At 35.6% G+C, this 22,464-nt stretch overlaps 1 protein-coding gene across 13 annotated transcripts in view; it reads left to right on the top strand.

Moving 5' to 3' along the window:
• Positions 1-22,464, top strand: part of SHISA6 (shisa family member 6) — a 635,156-nt gene that overhangs the window by 156,688 nt on the left and 456,004 nt on the right. For 7 of the 13 annotated variants that reach the window (XM_073660256.1, XM_073660255.1, XM_073660253.1 and 4 more), the window contains one exon: positions 233-331. In XM_073660256.1, coding sequence (XP_073516357.1) covers positions 233-331 — 99 coding nt within the window. The remainder of the gene's footprint in view (positions 1-232; positions 332-22,464) is intronic. The other 6 variants (XM_073660257.1, XM_073660254.1, XM_073660261.1 and 3 more) reach the window with 1 other exon arrangement.

Here is a 22,464-nt window from a genome sequence, read left to right as displayed (position 1 = left end):
AAAATGATAATAGGCCCTTATAAATGATCCCATATTTCAAAAATTTACTTTACACTACAAAAGAGGCAAAAATTGTGTAAGACAAACCACATCCTGCCCTAGAATAGTTATGAATCAATACCAGAATCTCTTTACCACACCTACTGGCCAATCCTGGAACTGCAGGACTTTCTGGTCATACTCTGTTCACTGGTTTCCAACTATGTTGGTGTAATTGGTTAATTTCTCTCAGCAGGACACTATGGGAAAGATATCTATCGGAGCGGAGGACCGGACCTTCACAATTTTATTTCTTCAGGATTCGTCACCCTGGGAAGAGGACATCTAAAGGGTACAGTACAAAATTTTTATCCTTGTTCTCATACATTTTTACTGTGACTGCAGCGCCCACCATCGCTCCATTACTTGCAAATGTTCAATCGATTACACTTAAGTATCAAGCCTAGGTTGTTACGTACTTCGTTGTCTACTGTCAATTCCATCAGTGGGGTTACACTCAAATTACCATTTGTAGCAACATCTTGGCCACTTTAGGCTTTTGAGAAAATTATATCTTCTTAATCTTGAATCCTGGGCATTCTTTTGACCAATTATAGATTGTTTATGTCAAGAATTGTTAAGGAAAAGTCACACCAGTCAACCCAACGACATACTCGAGTAGAGGACAAAGCATTGTCAAACACAACAATGCACCGGTGTAGGTCAGTCTCCTCAAATGGTAGTCATTTAGTGGCTTGTGATAATACTTTGGTGATTACTTTGAACTTGAACAATCTTAACTCGAGTTCCTAGAAATTTCTTAACTTAGTGGTTGACCTTGATTTCTTAGAAATTTGGTAAATAGTTGGTTGACCTCAAGTTCTTAGTCATTTATAAACTCTTTGGTTGACCTCAAGTTCTTCATATTTTTTTTATCTCCGGGGTTGACCACAAGATCTTAATAATTTGTTAATTCAGTGGATGGTCTCAAGTTCCTAGAAATTTCTTAACTTAGTGGTTGACCTTGATTTCTTAGAAATTTGGTAAATAGTTAGTTGACCTCAAGTTCTTAGTCATTTATAAACTCTTTGGTTGACCTCAAGTTCTTCATATTTTTTTTATCTCCAGGGTTGACCACAAGATCTTAATAATTTGTTAATTCAGTGGATCATCTCAAGTTCTTAGTAATTTCTTAGTTTAGCAGTTGACCTTGAGTTTTTAGTAATTGAACTCAGTAGTTGACCTTGAGTTCTTATAAATTTGTTAAATTAGTGATTGACCTTAAGATCTTAGTAATTTGTTAACTCAGTGGATGATCTCAAGTTCCAAGTAATTGACCTTGAGTTCTTAGTAATTTGTTAAATTAGTAGTTGACCTCAAGTGCTAAGTAATTTTTTAAGTTAGTAGCTGACCTTGAGTTCTTAGTAATTGAACCCAGCGATTGATCTTGAGTTCTTAGTAATTTGTTAAATTAGTGGTTGACCTTAAGTTCTTAGTCATTTTTTAACTCGTGGATTAACTTCAAGTTCTTAGTAATTTGTTACCTTAGTAGTTGATCTCAAGTTCCTGATGATTTTCTTAGTAGTTGACCTTGAGTTTTTAGTAATTAGTAGTTGGTGTTCTTAGTCATTTTTTAGCTTAAGTGTTGACCTTGAATTCTTAGTCATATCTTAATTCAGTGATTGACATTAAGTTCTTAGTCATTTTTTAACTTAGTGGTTGATCTCAAGTTTTGAGTCATTTGATAACTCGATGCCTGACCTTGAGTTCTTAGTAGATTGAAAATTCAGTGGTTGATGTCAAGTTCTTAGTAATTTCTTAACTCAACCGTTAACCTTGAGGTATTGTTAATTTGAATACTCTGTGATTGATCTTGAGTTCTTAGTAATTTCCTAACTCAGTGGTTGACCTTGAGGTTTTAGTAATTTGATTACTCAGGCTCTTATATGTCTTAAAATGGTGGTCAACACTGACATCAATAGAAGAAGCAGAAGAATGGTTTCTCTTGAACAGTTTACGCTCCTTCAACAATCGAGACCTCTCTAGAGAATTTCGAAGAATGTGTTAGTCAAATGTAAAACTGAATGATACTGTCTTTTAAAATTGTGACTGTTGTGATATGTTAGTTCTTCATATAAATATATGGCTTATTTTAGCGTTTTGACCACACTATAAGCTGGTCATAATCATTAGAGGAAGATCTGCTGGACAATCATTCACGTCATAAGTTGGTCTAGGGTCCTGATCATGAACAAGTCCACCTATATCAAGTCTATAGTCATTGATGAATGGCTAAAAAATTCCATTGTTGTCCATCCAATTTTTCGCCAATATCTTTAGATGGTTGGCTCATTTGGTCAAAATTTTTCCAAATAGTTGGCCGAACCTTTCAAAAGCATTTGTAACCAATGTTTCAAAAAATGTCTATGGCCGGCTTTATGGTTTGTAGAATAGTAATTTGGAAATTTTCAATGTCAACATGAAGTGATGCATACATCCAATTTTTCGCCAATATCTTTACATGGTTGGCTCATTTGGTCAAAATTTTTCCAAATAGTTGGCCGAACCTTTCAAAAGCATTTGTAACCAATGTTTCAAAAAATGTCGGTGGCCGGCTTTATGGTTTGTAGAATAGTAATTTGGAAATTTTCAATGTCAACATGAAGTGATGCGTACAACATAGTGGTCAGAGTTGTCTTGAAGGGCGTTGAGCCCCACCGTAAAAACGTGTGTTCTTAATTATGCAAGTTCCTTCCTTTCTGTACTTGTCAATCATTAAGTCGTCTTTATTGCGTACCTCTCATTCAGTCTTCTATGTTTCAAAAAATGTCTATGGCCGGCTTTATGGTTTGTAGAATAGTTGGAAATTTTCAATGTCAACATGAAGTGATGCATACAACATAGTGGTCAGAGTTATCTTGAAGGGCGTTGAGCCCCACCGTAAAAACGTGTGTTCTTAATTATGCAAGTTCCTTCCTTTCTGTACTTGTCAATCATTAAGTCGTCTTTATTGTGTACCTCTCATTCAGTGTTCTATGTTTCAAAAAATGTCTATGGCCGGCTTTATGGTTTGTAGAATAGTAATTTGGAAATTTTCAATGTCAACATGAAGTGATGCGTACAACATAGTGGTCAGAGTTGTCTTGAAGGGCGTTGAGCCCCACCGTAAAAACGTGTGTTCTTAATTATGCAAGTTCCTTCCTTTCTGTACCTGTCAATCATTAAGTCGTCTTTATTGTGTACCTCTCATTCAGTGTTCTATGTTCCGTACTTCTAAGCCTTTCTGCATGGTTTATACTTGACCAATTTTTGTATATTTTTTTGATCCCCGCTCAATCCGTCATTATCTCAATTGCGCATTTAATGACATAATTACAAGTTATTGCTGAACACCTCGGATTAAGTATAGTTTTTTTATTCTTTTCATTAACCGTACTACAGAAAAGCATTTGTCAGTAATTGTCTCCCTTCTCCGAGCAGATTTCATATTAAATCTGATTAGATAGCAGCAAAATTCAGATTTCATTCCCGATTTGGATGTCTGACCTGTCGGGATTCTTCTCATACAAAATAACTAAAACTCAAATTGTTGACATTTAAAGGTTCTATTAAAGCGGATCTCTCATTTGAAAGTGACATTTAGAGTCTGTCTAACCAGGCGGTACTGACAACTTTTATTTTCTCTTTAGGGGAAAAAAAATTGTTAATTTAGACCACACATCGTATTGTTAATTCAGTGTTCAGAATTTCGCCCAAAACAATATTTTATGGTTACAGTCATCAACTTTTTGCTTAAAGGTGTTGTCCAGTTGAGCACATCTTCTGCTTTGGAGGACCTCACATTTCTGTGCATTACACAGTCTTTTAACATTGATATTGTAGTGCTTATTGACATTGTAATACTGTATTTATCCTCTGGGAGTGCTGTAGCGAAATCGAGCTTCCCTGTGATGCTCATTAATATTGTAAAGCTTCATTTATCCTTGGGGGAGGGAGTGCTGTGGGGAATTTAGCACCTTCTGTTGGTTGACATTGTAATGCTGCATTTATCCTCTGGGAGTGCTGTGGGTAAATTAAACACCTACTAACAGGTTCTGTGTTATGTTTATTGATATTGTAATCCTTTACTCATGCTCTGGGAGTGTTGGGGGGAAATTGAACACATATTAATGGCTTCCTGTGAGGCTAATTGACAATGTAATGCTTCATTCATCCTCTAGGAGTGCTGTGGGGAAACTGTACACTTACTAATAGCTTCCTTGTGATACTTATTAACATTGTAATGTTATATTTATTCTCTGGGAGTGCTGTGGTGTAAATGAACACCTACTAATGGTTTCTCTGTGATGTTTGTTGATACTGCAATCATTCATTAATCCTCTGGGAGTGCTGTGGGGAAACTGTACAACTACTAATGGCTTCCCAGTGATGCTCATTGACATTGCAATGCTGCATTTATCCTCTGGGAGTGCTGTGGGGCAATCAAACACCTATTAATGGCTTCTCTCTGATGTTTATTAACAATGTAATGCTTTATTCATTCTCTGGGAGTGCTGTGGGAAAATTGATCACCTACTCCTGGATTCTATCTGATAGTTATTGACATTGTAAATCTTCATTTGTCCTCTCGGAGTGCCGTGGGGAAAATTAATGCCTACTTTTGGCTTCCCTGTGATACTTCTTGACATTGTAATTCTTCATTTGTCCTCTTGGAGTGCTGTGGGGAAAATGAATACCTACTTTTGGCTTCCCTGTGATACTTCTTGACATTGTGATACTTCACTTATTCTCTAGAGAGGGAAAGCTGCAGTGGATATAAACACCTGCTGTTGGTTACCATTGTAATACTGCATTTCTCCTCTTGGAGTGCTGTGGGGGGGAATTAAACGCCTACTACTGGTTTCTCTATGATACTTATTTACATTATAATCACTTCACTGTTCCTTTAAATGTTGTGCAGAGAATCTGAATACCAACTAATGGCTTCCCCAGAAGATCACATTTCATTTTGTGGACCCTAGTAGAGGGACATGATGTATTGGGGGAAACCTCCCAAAAGGGGGAAGGTCTCCTATTCACTAAAAGAATTCAGAAAATGTGATTTTTATTTTTAGTAAAGTGTCCTCCATTAGGTCCACTATTGTCTGCTCATTCTTGCTTTACGACGAATTTTTGGTTGTATTTTGGGTTTTTCGAGAACATTAATAGGTGGCTTCAAAGGGAGAACAAATTAGATGGTTTGAGCTGATTGGGAAGGCAGCCACTATATTCAGAAGGACCAGGTTGTATTTACAAGAAAGAACTACAATTTTTCATAACTTTTTGTAAATCACCTAAACTGAGTAGACCATAGTCATCAAAAAATAGAACCTCGATGAGTCCTAATGTAAATGACTAATATGAGAACATAGTCCCTCGTAGTATTATATCCCTCAAATAGGGACATAATCCCCCCCCCAAACAAAAGAACATTTTAGATAACTCAATTGTGTAAATGTTTAACCCTCCTAATCCCCTCACTTTTTCTAATATCTCCCAAAGATAGCCATTCACATTAGCCGAGTGTCGGCCAAACCCACTGATTTCGGCAGGACCTGCTGACCATCTAATGTGTTTGAAGGTGACCCAACTATGGGCTTTGTTCCCATGAGAGATAAAGCCTTGCTGGAGGTATTTCGAAGTGGATTTTACCCCTTATTTCTCAAGCCAAGGTGGAAGTAATAGATTTCAGCCAAACGAGTTATCACCCGACAGTGACCTTAACTCTTAACTCCAATTATAAAGACTTTCATCTTCATTAATCTAATCCCCTACCACTGGTAGAACATGCTAATCTCCACTATTTGATGTATAAATTGGCATTATTTTCATGGAAAAATTGTAATTCCCAATGTTGTGCCAATAAACTATGTCTATATCTATTTATATCAAATCCATTTCTGAGGTCCACACACGTTGCCCTTGAAGCCCCCTCTTTTCCGTCATTGGAGAAGCAATAAGCTATCAGATTTCTTTACCGTAAAACCACCTATTCGGCAGATGCACCTGCACAGGAACTGATGTGGAATATAATATTCACATCTTCCCACCCAATAACTTGAGATTTGAAATGCAAGACTGGTTTGTCAACTCAGATATTATTCCGAGATCAGAGCGTTAATATTCCGGGGCTTAAATCGAGGAATAAGATGACATTCTCTGAAGAGAGAAGAATAAAAAATCAAAAACATGAGGTTAAAAAAAAAAACATGACTTATCAAAGAGACAGAAACCGGAATTCAAAATGAAGAAATAATTGTTATATTCAGAGTTGACGGGAAGAGAAGATGCAGCCTCCCCCGTAGAAGATGTAGACACTTCAAAGAAGACTTGCTTGCTTTTCAGGAACATTTCAATATTGCGTATACCTTTCATCGAAGACGGTTTGATGGAACTCAACAGGGTCATGACCGCGGCATTAACTATTTACCGAATTATACAAACTCTACAATCTTAAGGTAGACTCTATGGGTAACAGAGGTTCAGAGGTGACTCCTTCCCTACGAATAATGACTTTTCACCGTGACTTGGTTTTCTAGAAGGAGTAGACACCAACGGTTTTCACCGTGACTTGGTTTTCTAGTAGACACCAACGGTTTTCACCGTGACTTGGTTTTCTAGTAGACACCAACGGTTTTCACCGTGACTTGGTTTTCTAGTAGACACCAACGGTTTTCACCGTGACTTGGTTTTCTAGTAGACACCAACGGTTTCTCTCCATTAGCTATGGTCGATATACAAATATGTCCTACTTACTTTTCCCCCTGACTCAACATATCGCTATTATAAAAAGGTGATTTTGAGTTACTCCATTGGGAGATGATTATTTTATTTGATTCTATGTGTCAAGATTGTTGCTAGAATATCACGAAAATATATTGAAATACCGTAAGACTCAAAAATTGTAATTTGATGAAAGGGAAGTGGCGATGTTTTTAAGGACATCTTTGGCCGTGAGGAAATAGGAACCCAAATATCTTCATTGTGGTAGGTCCAAGGTCATTGAGCGGATGTGTTCATGGATAACTATAGTCACAAAGGACTAGGAACCCAACAAGCTCAGATTGTGGATCTCCCCATTGTGGTATAACGCATGTGAATGGTCTAAGGTTATTTAGTAAATGTCCTCAGGAATAATTACAGCCACCAAAGACTTAAGATCCAAGTAACTTGAGTTATGTATCTCCCTATTGAGATAGGACACAAGAAGGTGGTCTAGTATCATTTATTGAATGGTCGCAGGGATCATTATAGACACCAAGGACTGAGCCCACTAATATAAGTTATGGATCCCCATTGTGGTAGGATGCATGTGGATGGTCAAAGATCATTTAATGGATGGATAATTTTTTGTGGATAATTTTACAGATCTCCCACTGTGGTAGGACATAAGTGGATGGTGTACTATCATTTAGTGGATACCGTCAGGGATAATTGTAGCCAACAAAGACTACAGATCCAACCAACTTGAGTTATGGATCTCCCCATTGTGGTAGGACACAAGTGGATGGTGTACTATCATTTAGTGGATACCGTCAGGGATAATTGTAGCCAACAAAGACTACAGATCCAACCAACTTAAGTTATGGATCTCCCCATTGTGGTAGGACACAAGTGGATGGTGTACTATCATTTAGTGGATACCGTCAGGGATAATTGTAGCCAACAAAGACTACAGATCCAACCAACTTGAGTTATGGATCTCCTGATTGTGGTAGAACACAAGTGGATGGTGTACTATCATTTAGTGGATACCGTCAGGGATAATTGTAGCCAACAAAGACTACAGATCCAACCAACTTGAGTTATGGATCTCCCCATTGTGGTAGGACACAAGCGCATTGTCTAGTTTTATTTAGTTGATGTCCTCATGGCTAACTGTAGCCACAAAGGACTAGGGACTCAATAATTTCAGGGTGTAGATCTCCCCATTGCGGTAGGACATATGTGGAGGGTCTAAGACCACTAAGTGGATGGTCTCAGGGATCATTATAGCCACCAATAACTTCAGAAACAGTTACCTTGAGTTATGGACCTCTTTATTTTGGTAAAACACAATGTGGTCGGTGTAAGGTCATATAGATAATGGATGTCTTTAGGAACAAATATGGCCACTAAAAAATGATCAATTTTTGGGGTGGGATTGCGCACAGTGGCCTTGTAAAATAGGCAATTACACAAGTACGTAATTATTTCTTAGACTTTGATTTTTGGACTTTTGATTTTAGGTTCCTTGGAGTCTAGGAATCTGGAAATGTTTCAGATGGTCTTGAAAACCGGCTACACAAAGATAGACAATCTATGCGTAAAGTTGGTGATGCAAAAATAGGAAAATTCCTTGAAGAAAAGTGACTTTCTACTGACACACAGATGACCTGATACATCATAGAGTTTCCTTCTAAATACAAGGCTTCGTAAAACACCTATACTGAACACCGATGGCACAGCGTGGTATCTTATGTACGTCTCCTTTCGAGAAGGTAGATTGGAGGAGGTAGGGGGGCCCTTGATCTACACATATTTACCAGAGAGATGTCTAATTGAAACTGATTAAAATAATGAATAATTTTTATCTTTTCATTATGGGAGTGGGGTTGAATAAAACATGTGCCTGTAGAAACCCTCGGCGCCCGGCAGGATTTCTGCTGACAGTTCCCATATTGTTTACGCTGGTCTTTTGCCGAGAACTTTTAATGTATCTTCACAGATCTGTCCCTTCATAAATATTAACAAAATTACCTTCATGACAGATTCTCAGGAAATAGACAGTTCCGAGGAAAGAAAATATTCCGCACCTATAAGAAAGGGTTGTTGTCAGGAGTTCTCGTGGGCAGGTTATCTGCAAATGGCATGGTACTCTGCAGATCTACACCTTAAATATTCATGAGATTCACCATTCCCACTCAACTGCATTAATATTTCTGTCCGCTAATGGTGACGACTGTTGAAAAAATGATGTGTGGTTGTCACAGCCTTGTCTGCTCACTCGTATCACTAAATAGTATGATAGTGTCCTGACCTGCAGAAATGTGTATCAAAATGTATATATTTCCTACCCATTCCTAGAATTTACCAGATGTAGATCATTGCTAAGCCAATTAGAAGTTTTCCACTTCAGCTCCCTCTCCCCTCTCACAGCATGCAGACTCACAGACACACAAGGGAAAGGCTGAAGCTGCAGCTTCCTCTTCCCCTAGCCGCTATATCTCTGGGAGGGCTCTTCTGGGAGTGAAATGCCCTCGCCCAGAACTTTAAGCCAATAAGACGTCACTCCCTTCAGCTCCCTCTCCACTCTCACTGCATGCAGTCTCACAGACACAAGGAAAAGGCTGCAGCTGAAGTCTGCTCATCCCCCAGCAGCTGCATCCCTGGGTGGGCTATTCTTGGAGAGAAGCTAGTTCACTGCTCAGCACTCTAAGCAAATGAGAAGTTACTCCCTTCAGCTCCCTCTCCCCTCTCACAGCATGCAGTCTCATAGAGACACAAGGTAAAGGATGTAGCTGCAGTCCGCTCATCCCCCAGCAGCTGCATCCCTGGGTGGGCTCTTCTTGGAGTGAAGCTAGTTCAATGTCCAGCACTTTAAGCAAATGAGAAGTCATGGACTTCAGCTCCCTCTCCCCTCTCACAGCATGCAGTTTCACAGACACACAAGGGGAAAGGCTGCAGCTGCAGCTCCCTCTTACTCCAGCAGCTGAATCCCTGGGTGGGCTGTTTTTGGAATGAAAGTAGCACTCAACGCTCAGCACTCTAAGCCAATAAGAAATCACTCCTCACTTCAGCTCCCTCTCCCCTCTCACAGCAAGCAGTCTCACAGACACAAGGGAAAGGCTGCAGCTGCAGTCCGCTCACCCCCCAACAGTTGCATCCCTGAGTGGGCTCTTCTTGGAATGAAGCTAGTTCACTGCTCAGCATTCTATGCAAATGAGAAGTCATTCACTTCAGCTCCCTCTCCCCTTCCACAGCATGCAGTCTCACAAACACACAAGGGAAAGGCTGTAGCTGCATCTCCCTCTTCCCCCAGCAGCTGCATCTCTGGGTGGGGGTCTTGGAGTGAAGCTAGTTCAAGGTCCAGCACTTTAAGCAAATGAGAAGTCATTCACTTCAGCTCCCTCTCCCCTCTCACAGCATGCAGTCTCACAGACACACAAGGGAAAGGCTGTAGCAGCAGTCCCCTCTTTCGTAGTAGCTGCATCTCTCAGTGGGCTCTTCTTGAAGTGATGCTAGTTCACTGGTCAGCATTCTATGCAAATGAGAAGTTACTCACTTAAGCTCCCTCTCCCCTCTCACAGCATGCAGTCTCACAGACACACAAGGGAAAGGCTGCAGCTGCAGTCCCCTCTTTCCTAGTAGCTGCATCTCTCAGTGGGCTCTTATTGAAGTGATGCTAGTTCACTGGTCAGCATTCTATGCAAATGAGAAGTTACTCACTTAAGCTTCCTCTCCCCTCTCACAGCATGCAGTCTCACAGACACACAAGAGAAAGGCTGCAGCTGCAGTCCCCTCTTTCCTGGTAGCTGAATCTCTCAGTGGACTCTTCTTGAAATGATGCTAGTTGACTGGTCAGCATTCTATGCAAATGAGAAGTTACTCGCTTCAGCTCCCTCTCCCCTCTCACAGCATACAGTCTCGCAGACACACAAGGGAAAGGCTGCAGCTGCAGTCCGCTCATTCCCCAGCAGTTGCATCCCTGAGTGGGCTTTTCTTCGAGTAAAGCTGGTTCACTGGTCAGCACTATATGCAAATGAGAAGTCACTCACTTCAGCTCCCTCTCCCCTCTCACAGCATACAGTCTCACAGACCCACAAGGAAAAGGCTGCAGCTGCATCCCTTTGTGGGCTCCTCCTAAAGTAAAGCTAGTTCAATACTCAGCACTGTAAATCAGTCAGAAGTCTGCAGCTCCATCTCTAAGATTTACATCACCATATTGGGAGACTCAAAACTTCAATGAAGGTGATATTAATGTTTCAATTTTTAGAATTTTTATATTTTATTATTTTTTTTACCTATTTTTTTAGTCCTATTAGGGGATCTAAGCCTGGGATCACTCAATTACTGGCACAATGTACTGACCGGTCAGTGATCTCCTATAAAGCCCTATCTTTATTAGATGCCCAGCTGCTATGACAGCTCATCAGCACCCCCTGGGGGCCAACAGAGTAACCCAGGGCCCTCATCCTCTGTCTAGATTAGCCACAATTACAGGTGGGTGTCAGCTGTAAAACACAGATGGCATGAAAAGAGGCTATAAAACACACCCTGTATGGCGACTACTTAGCTCCTGAGCCACACTTTATGCCCCCACACCTGACATGTGACTTACATATATGTCACATTTTTTTGGCGGGGTTCACATGCTTTTCTAGCTGTCAGAAACAGAGTTCCAAATTCAATTTATTGATGAAGAATTAAATGGTAAAACTCTGTGTAACTGGAGTCACCACTAGGGGGAGCTCAGGAGCTTACTGCATACATAGTTTTATAAATAGTATAAAAGTAACTGTCTGGGCTCCCCCTAGTGGTGACTGATATCATAAATGAATCCTACATTATTATTATCACCTTATAAGCCATTATGTCATATGAAAAGCAACATAATGGCATATAAATAATACTTTCAGATTAATAACATTCTCTGCAATGACTTTTGTTATAAAATAAGCAAATCCACAATTGTCCTTTAAGTGGAAATTTCCTTTCCGGAGTGATTCGCTTTCAGCAGCCATAGTAAATTGATTTAGGATAATATATGTAAATATTTCCTCTGCCCGTCAGAAAGACGTGTTCTGTATATTTATACTTATAGATCTCGTGCGCAGCGAGAATCAATTAATTTTCCTTTCTCCCCAAAATAAGTAAGCCGGACCCCGAAGGGCGTTTAATACACATCTGCTCCCAGGATTTACTCAGTGTGGCAAATGCATCAGCTAATAGGGCTGGATAGCCTATGATCAGAGACTCGGCAAATACACGGGTGCACTAACTTATACTTATGTGCAAAACTAACAAATAACTCAGCTCACTTCATGTATTATACATTCCACCGAGTCTGAGAACGAGAAAGACAGGAGAAAGGCGAAAAACTCTGCAAGATTCCAACGACAAGGTGCCGCAATCCCACTAATAGCAGAGATAATTATCATATTCTTACACATAGGGGCAGTATTATAGTAGTTATATTCTTGTACATAGGGGCAGTATTATAGTAGTTATATTCTTGTACATAGGGGCAGTATTATAGTAGTTATATTCTTGTATATAGGGGGCAGAATTATAGTAGTTATATTCTTGTACATAGGGGGCAGTATTATAGTAGTTATATTCTTGTACATAGGAGCAGTATTATAGTAGTTATATTCTTGTACATAGGGGGCAGTATTATAGTAGTTATATTCCTGTACATAGGAGCAGTATTATAGTAGTTATATTCTTGTACATAGGGGGCAGTATTATAGTAGTTATATTCTTATACATAGGGGGCAGTATTATAGTAGTTATATTCTTGTACATAGGAGCAGTATTAAAGTAGTTATATTCTTGTACATAGGGGGCAGTATTATACTAGTTATATTCTTATACATAGGGAGCAGTATTATAGTAGTTATATTCTTGTACATAGGGGGCAGTATTATAGTAGTTATATTCTTGTACATAGGAGCAGTATTATAGTAGTTATATTCTTGTACATAGGGGGCAGTATTATAGTAGTTATATTCTTATACATAGGGGGCAGTATTATAGTAGTTATATTCTTACACATAGGGGCAGTATTATAGTAGTTATATTCTTGTACATAGGAGGCAGTATTATAGTAGTTATATTCTTGTACATAGGGGGCAGTATTATAGTAGATATATTCTTGTACATAGGAGCAGTATTATAGTAGTTATATTCTTGTACATAGGAGCAGTATTATAGTAGTTATATTCTTGTACATAGGAGCAGTATTATAGTAGTTATATTCTTGTACATAGGAGCAGTATTATAGTAGTTATATTCTTGTACATAGGGGGCAGTATTATAGTAGTTATATTCTTGTACATAGGGAGCAGTATTATAGTAGTTATATTCTTGTACATAGGGGGCAGTATTATAGTAGTTATATTCTTGTACATAGGGGCAGTATTATAGTAGATGTATTCTTGTACATAGGAGCAGTATTATAGTAGTTATATTCTTGTACATAGGGGCAGTATTATAGTAGTTATATTCTTGTACATAGGAGCAGTATAATAGTAGATATATTCTTGTACATAGGGGGCAGTATTATAGTAGTTATATTCTTGTACATAGGAGCAGTATTATAGTAGTTATATTCTTGTACATAGGGAGCAGTATTATAGTAGTTATATTCTTGTACATAGGAGCAGTATTATAGTAGTTATATTCTTGTACATAGGAGCAGCATTATAGTAGTTATATTCTTGTACATAGGAGCAGTATTATAGTAGTTATATTCTTGTACATAGGGGTAGTATTATAGTAGTTATATTCTTGTACATAGGAGCAGTATAATAGTAGATATATTCTTGTACATAGGGGGCAGTATTATAGTAGTTATATTCTTGTACATAGGAGCAGTATTATAGTAGTTATATTCTTGTACATAGGGAGCAGTATTATAGTAGTTATATTCTTGTACATAGGGAGCAGTATTATAGTAGTTATATTCTTGTACATAGGGGGCAGTATTATAGTAGTTATATTCTTGTGCATAGGAGCAGTATTATAGTAGTTATATTCTTGTACATAGGGGCAGTATTATAGTAGTTATATTCTTGTACATAGGGGCAGTATTATAGTAGTTATATTCTTGTACATAGGGGCAGTATTATAGTAGTTATATTCTTGTACATAGGAGCAGTATAATAGTAGATATATGCTTGTACATAGGAGCAGTATTATAGTAGTTATATTCTTGTACATAGGAGCAGTATTATAGTAGTTATATTCTTGTACATAGGGGCAGTATTATAGTAGTTATATTCTTGTGCATAGGAGCAGTATTATAGTATTTATATTCTTGTACATAGGAGCAGCATTATAGTAGTTATATTCTTGTACATAGGAGCAGTATTATAGTAGTTATATTCTTGTACATAGGGGTAGTATTATAGTAGTTATATTCTTGTACATAGGAGCAGTATTATAGTAGTAATATTCTTGTACATAGGGGTAGTATTATAGTAGTTATATTCTTGTACATAGGAGCAGTATTATAGTAGTTATATTCTTGTACACAGGGGTAGTATTATAGTAGTAATATTCTTGTACATAGGAGCAGTATTGTAGTAGTTATATTCTTGTACATAGGAGCAGTATTATAGTAGTTATATTCTTGTACATAGGAGCAGTATTATAGTAGTTATATTCCTGTACATAGGGGAAGTATTATAGTAGTTATATTCCTGTACATAGGGGCAGTATTATAGTAGTTATATTCTTATACATAGGGGGCAGTATTATAGTAGTTATATTCTTATACATAGGGGCAGTATTATAGTAGTTATATTCTTGTACATAGGAGCAGTATTATAGTAGTTATATTCTTGTACATAGGGGGTAGTATTATAGTAGTTATATTCTTGTACATAGGAGCAGTATTATAGTAGTTATATTCTTGTACATAGGGGGCAGTATTATAGTAGTTATATTCTTGTACATAGGGAGCAGTATTATAGTAGTTATATTCTTGTACATAGGGAGTAGTATTATAGTAGTTATATTCTTGTACATAGGAGCAGTATTATAGTAGTTATATTCTTGTACATAGGGGGCAGTGTTATAGTAGTTATATTCTTGTACATAGGAGCAGTATTATAGTAGTTATATTCTTGTACATAAGGAGCAGTATTATAGTAGTTATATTCTTGTACATAGGAGCAGTATTATAGTAGATATATTCTTGTACATAGGAGTAGTATTATAGTAGTTATATTCTTGTACATAGGAGCAGTATTATAGTAGTTATATTCTTGTACATAGGGGTAGTATTATAGTAGTAATATTCTTGTACATAGGAGCAGTATTGTAGTAGTTATATTCTTGTACATAGGGGTAGTATTATAGTAGTTATATTCTTGTACATAGGAGCAGTATTATAGTAGTTATATTCTTGTACATAGGGTAGTATTATAGTAGTTATATTCTTGTACATAGGAGCAGTATTATAGTAGTTATATTCTTGTACATAGGGGTAGTATTATAGTAGTAATATTCTTGTACATAGGAGCAGCAATGTAGTAGTTATATTCTTGTACATAGGAGCAGTATTATAGTAGTTATATTCTTGTACATAGGAGCAGTATTATAGTAGTTATATTCCTGTACATAGGGGGCAGTATTATAGTAGTTATATTCTTGTACATAGGAGCAGTATTATAGTAGTTATATTCTTGTACATAGGAGCAGTATTATAGTAGTTATATTCTTGTACATAGGAGCAGTATTATAGTAGTTATATTCTTGTACATAGGAGCAGTATTATAGTAGTTATACTCTTGTACATAGGGAGCAGTATTATAGTAGTTATATTCTTGTACATAGGGGGCAGTATTATAGTAGTTATATTCTTGTACATAGGAGCAGTATTATAGTAGTTATATTCTTGTACATAGGGGGCAGTATTATAGTAGTTATATTCTTGTACATAGGGAGCAGTATTATAGTAGTTATATTCTTGTACATAGGAGCAGTATTATAGTAGTTATATTCTTGTACATAGGGGTAGTATTATAGTAGTTATATTCTTGTACATAGGAGCAGTATTGTAGTAGTTATATTCTTGTACATAGGAGCAGTATTATAGTAGTTATATTCTTGTACATAGGAGCAGTATTATAGTAGTTATATTCCTGTACATAGGGGAAGTATTATAGTAGTTATATTCCTGTACATAGGGGCAGTATTATAGTAGTTATATTCTTATACATAGGGGGCAGTATTATAGTAGTTATATTCTTATACATAGGGGCAGTATTATAGTAGTTATATTCTTGTACATAGGAGCAGTATTATAGTAGTTATATTCTTGTACATAGGGGGTAGTATTATAGTAGTTATATTCTTGTACATAGGAGCAGTATTATAGTAGTTATATTCTTGTACATAGGGGGCAGTATTATAGTAGTTATATTCTTGTACATAGGGAGCAGTATTATAGTAGTTATATTCTTGTACATAGGGAGTAGTATTATAGTAGTTATATTCTTGTACATAGGAGCAGTATTATAGTAGTTATATTCTTGTACATAGGGGGCAGTGTTATAGTAGTTATATTCTTGTACATAGGAGCAGTATTATAGTAGTTATATTCTTGTACATAAGGAGCAGTATTATAGTAGTTATATTCTTGTACATAGGAGCAGTATTATAGTAGATATATTCTTGTACATAGGAGTAGTATTATAGTAGTTATATTCTTGTACATAGGAGCAGTATTATAGTAGTTATATTCTTGTACATAGGGTAGTATTATAGTAGTTATATTCTTGTACATAGGAGCAGTATTATAGTAGTTATATTCTTGTACATAGGGGTAGTATTATAGTAGTAATATTCTTGGACATAGGAGCAGTAATGTAGTAGTTATATTCTTGTACATAGGAGCAGTATTATAGTAGTTATATTCCTGTACATAGGGGGCAGTATTATAGTAGTTATATTCTTGTACATAGGAGCAGTATTATAGTAGTTATATTCTTGTACATAGGAGCAGTATTATAGTAGTTATATTCTTGTACATAGGAGCAGTATTATAGTAGTTATATTCTTGTACATAGGAGCAGTATTATAGTAGTTATACTCTTGTACATAGGGAGCAGTATTATAGTAGTTATATTCTTGTACATAGGGGGTAGTATTATAGTAGTTATATTCTTGTACATAGGAGCAGTATTATAGTAGTTATATTCTTGTACATAGGGGGCAGTATTATAGTAGTTATATTCTTGTACATAGGGAGCAGTATTATAGTAGTTAAATTCTTGCACATAGGGAGTAGTATTATAGTAGTTATATTCTTGTACATAGGAGCAGTATTATAGTAGTTATATTCTTGTACATAGGGGGCAGTATTATAGTAGTTATATTCTTGTACATAGGAGCAGTATTATAGTAGGTATATTCTTGTACATAAGGAGCAGTATTATAGTAGTTATATTCTTGTACATAGGAGCAGTATTATAGTAGATATATTCTTGTACATAGGGGTAGTATTATAATAGTTATATTCTTGTACATAGGAGCAGTATTATAGTAGTTATATTCTTGTATATAGGAGCAGTATTATAGTAGTTATATTCCTGTACATAGGGGCAGTATTATAGTAGTTATACTCTTGTACATAGGGAGCAGTATTATAGTAGTTATATTCTTGTACATAGGGGTAGTATTATAGTAGTTATATTCTTGTACATAGGGGGCAGTATTATAGTAGTTATATTCTTGTACATAGGGAGCAGTATTATAGTAGTTATATTCTTGTACATAGGGGGTAGTATTATAGTAGTTATATTCTTGTACATAGGAGTAGTATTATAGTAGTTATATTCTTGTACATATGGGGCAGTTTTATAGTAGTTATATTCTTGAACATAGGAGCAGTATTATAGTAGTTATATTCTTGTACATAGGAGCAGTATTGTAGTAGTTATATTCTTGTACATAGGGGCAGTATTATAGTAGTTATATTCTTTTATGTAGGAGCAGTATTATAGTAGTTATATTCTTGTACATAGGGGGCAGTATTATAGTAGTTATATTCTTGCACATAGGGGGCAGTATTATAGTAGTTATATTCTTGTACATAGGAGCAGTATTATAGTAGTTATATTCTTGTATATAGGAGCAGTATTATAGTAGTTATATTCTTGTACATAGGGGTAGTATTATAGTAGTTATATTCTTGTACATAAGGGCAGTATTATAGTGGTTATATTCCTGTACATAGGAGCAGTATTATATTAGTTATATTCTTGTACATAGGAGCAGTATTATAGTAGTTATATTCTTGTACAGAGGGAGCAGTATTATAGTAGTTATATTCTTGTACATAGGAGCAGTACTATAGTAGTTATATTCTTGTACATAGGGGGCAGTATTATAGTAGATATATTCTTGTACATAAGGGCAGTATTATAGTAGTTATATTCCTGTACATAGGAGCAGTATTATATTAGTTATATTCTTGTACATAGGAGCAGTATTGTAGTAGTTATATTCTTGTACAGAGGGAGCAGTATTATAGTAGTTATATTCTTGTACATAGGAGCAGTATTATAGTAGTTATATTCTTGTATATAGGGGCAGTATTATAGTATATTCTTGTACAGAGGAGCAGTATTATAGTGGTTATATTCTTATATATAGGGGCAGTATTATAGTAGTTATATTCTTGTACAGAGGGAGCAGTATTATAGTAGTAATATTCTTGTATATAGGGAGCAGTATTATAGTAGTTATATTCTTGTACATAGGAGCAGTATTATAGTAGTTATATTCTTGTACATAGGGGGCAGTATTATAGTAGATATATTCTTGTATATAGGGGCAGTATTATAGTAGTTATATTCTTGTACAGAGGGAGCAGTATTATAGTAGTTATATTCTTGTATATAGGGAGCAGCATTATAGTAGTTATATTCTTGTACAGAGGAGCAGTATTATAGTAGTTATATTCTTTAAAATAGGGGGCAGTATTATAGTAGTTATATTCTTGTACATAGGAGCAGTATTATAGTAGTTATATTCTTGTACATAGGGGCAGTATTATAGTAGTTATATTCTTGTACATAGGGGTCAGTATTATAGTAGTTATATTCTTGTACATAGGAGCAGTATTATAGTAGTTATATTCTTGTACATAGGGGGCAGTATTATAGTAGTTATAGTCTTGTACATAGGAGCAGTATTATAGTACTTATAGTCTTGTACATAGGGGACAGTATTATAGTAGTTATATTCTTGTGCATAGGGGGCAGTATTATAGTAGTTATATTCTTGTATATAGGGAGCAGTAATATAGTAGTTATATTCTTGTACATAGGGGGCAGTATTATAGTAGTTATATTCTTGTACATAGGGGCAGTATTATAGTAGTTATATTCTTGTACATAGGGGTCAGTATTATAGTAGTTATATTCTTGTACATAGAGAGCAGTATTATAGTAGTTATATTCTTCTACATAGGAGCAGTATTATAGTAGTTATATTCTTGTACATAGAGGCAGTATTATAGTAGTTATATTCTTGTACATAGGAGCAGTATTATAGTAGTTATATTCTTGTACATAGAGGCAGTATTATAGTAGTTATATTCTTCTACATAGGAGCAGTATTATAGTAGTTATATTCATGTACATAGAGAGCAGTATTATAGTAGTTATATTCTTCTACATAGGAGCAGTATTATAGTAGTTATAGTCTTGTACATAGGGGGCAGTATTATAGTAGTTATATTCTTGTACATAGAGATCAGTATTATAGTAGTTATGTTCTTCTACATAGGAGCAGTATTATAGTAGTTATATTCTTGTACATAGAGGCAGTATTATAGTAGTTATATTCTTCTACATAGGAGCAGTATTATAGTAGTTATATTCTTGTACATAGAGGCAGTATTATAGTAGTTATATTCTTCTACATAGGAGCAGTATTATAGTAGTTATATTCATGTACATAGGGGGCAGCATTATAGTAGTTATATTCTTGTGCATAGGGGGCAGTATTATAGTAGTTATATTCTTGTATATAGGGAGCAGTATTATAGTAGTTATATTCTTGTACATAGGGGGCAGTATTATAGTAGTTATATTCTTGTACATAGGGGCAGTGTTATAGTAGTTATATTCTTGTACATAGGGGTCAGTATTATAGTAGTTATATTCTTGTACATAGGAGCAGTATTATAGTAGTTATATTCTTGTACATAGGGGGCAGTATTATAGTAGTTATAGTCTTGTACATAGGAGCAGTATTATAGTAGTTATAGTCTTGTACATAGGGGGCAGTATTATAGTAGTTATATTCTTGTACATAGAAAGCAGTATTATAGTAGTTATATTCTTGTACATAGGAGCAGTATTATAGTAGTTATATTCTTGTACATAGAGGCAGTATTATAGTAGTTATATTCTTCTACATAGAAGAAGTATTATAGTAGTTATATTCTTGTACATAGTGGCAGTATTATAGTAGTTATATTCTTCTACATAGGAGCAGTATTATAGTAGTTATATTCTTGTACATAGGGGCAGCATTATAGTAGTTATATTCTTGTACATAGGGGGCAGTATTATAGTAATTTTCTTGTACATAGGAGCAGTATTATTGTAGTTATATACTTGTACATAGGGGGCAGTATTATAGTAGTTATATTCTTGTACATAGGGGCAGTATTATAGTAGTTATATTCTTGTACATAGGGGGCAGTATTATAATAGTTATATTCTTGTACATAGGGGCAGTATTATAGTAGTTATAGTCTTGTACATAGGGGGCAGTATTATAGTAGTTATAGTCTTGTACATAGGGGGCAGTATTATAGTAGTTATAGTCTTGTACATAGGAGCAGTATTATAGTAGTTATAGTCTTGTACATAGGAGCAGTATTATAGTAGTTATAGTCTTGTACATAGGGGGCAGTATTATAGTAGTTATATTCTTGTACATAGAGAGCAGTATTATAGTAGTTATATTCTTGTACATAGGAGCAGTATTATAGTAGTTATATTCTTGTACATAGAGGCAGTATTATAGTAGTTATATTCTTCTACATAGGAGCAGTATTATAGTAGTTATATTCTTGTACATAGAGGCAGTATTATAGTAGTTATATTCTTCTACATAGGAGCAGTATTATAGTAGTTATATTCTTGTACATAGGGGGCAGCATTATAGTAGTTATATTCTTGTACATAGGGGGCAGTATTATAGTAGTTATTTTCTTGTACATAGGAGCAGTATTATAGTAGTTATATTCTTGTACATAGGGGGCAGTATTATAGTAGTTATATTCTTGTACATAGGGGCAGTATCATAGTAGTTATATTCTTGTACATAGGGGGCAGTATTATAGTAGTTATATTCTTGTACATAGGGGCAGTATTATAGTAGTTATAGTCTTGTACATAGGGGGCAGTATTATAGTAGTTATAGTCTTGCACATAGGGGGCAGTATTATAGTAGTTATATTCTTGTACATAGAGAGCAGTATTATAGTAGTTATATTCTTGTACATAGGAGCAGTATTATAGCAGTTATATTCTTGTACATAGAGGCAGTATTATAGTAGTTATATTCTTCTACATAGGAGAAGTATTATAGTAGTTATATTCTTGTACATAGGGGGCAGCATTATAGTAGTTATATTCTTGTACATAGGGGGCAGTATTATAGTAGTTATTTTCTTGTACATAGGAGCAGTATTATAGTAGTTATATTCTTGTACATAGGGGGCAGTATTATAGTAGTTATATTCTTGTACATAGGGGCAGTATCATAGTAGTTATATTCTTGTACATAGGGGCAGTATTATATTAGTTATAGTCTTGTACATAGGGGGCAGTATTATAGTAGTTATAGTCTTGCACATAGGGGGCAGTATTATAGTAGTTATATTCTTGTACATAGAGAGCAGTATTATAGTAGTTATATTCTTGTACATAGGAGCAGTATTATAGTAGTTATATTCTTGTACATAGAGAGCAGTATTGTAGTAGTTATATTCTTGTACATGGGGCAGTATTATAGTAGTTATATTCTTGTACATAGAGAGCAGTATTATAGCAGTTATATTCTTGTACATAGGAGCAGTATTATAGTAGTTATATTCTTGTACATAGGGGTAGTATTATAGTAGTTATATTCTTGTACATAGGAGCAGTATTATAGTAGTTATATTCTTGTATATAGGAGCAGTATTATAGTAGTTATATTCTTGTACATAGGAGCAGTATTATCGTAGTTATATTCCTGTACTTTGGGGCATTATTATAGTAGTTATACTCTTGTACATAGGGAGCAGTATTATAGTAGTTATATTCTTGTACATAGGGGGTAGTATTATAGTAGTTATATTCTTGTACATAGGAGCAGTATTATAGTAGTTATATTCTTGTACATAGGGGGCAGTATGATAGTAATTATATTCTTGTACATAGGAGTAGTATTATAGTAGTTATATTCTTGTACATAGTAGCAGTATTATAGTAGTTATATTCTTGTACATAGGGAGCAGTATTATAGTAGTTATATTCTTGTACATAGGAGCAGTATTATAGTAGTTATATTCTTGTACATAGGAGTAGTATTATAGTAGTTATATTCTTGTACATAGGGGTAGTATTATAGTAGTTATATTCTTGTACATAGGAGCAGTATGATAGTAGTTATATTCTTGTACATAGGGGCAGTATTATAGTAGTTATATTCTTGTACATAGGAGCAGTA

The sequence above is a fragment of the Phyllobates terribilis genome, unplaced genomic scaffold (genome assembly GCF_046119375.1).
Source record: "Phyllobates terribilis strain yellow unplaced genomic scaffold, ASM4611937v1 Scaffold_25__1_contigs__length_18738178, whole genome shotgun sequence".
NCBI classification, from domain to species: domain Eukaryota; kingdom Metazoa; phylum Chordata; class Amphibia; order Anura; family Dendrobatidae; genus Phyllobates; species Phyllobates terribilis.
Note: the sequence above shows the minus strand (reverse complement) of the source record. Positions and strands in the feature narration are given on the sequence as shown.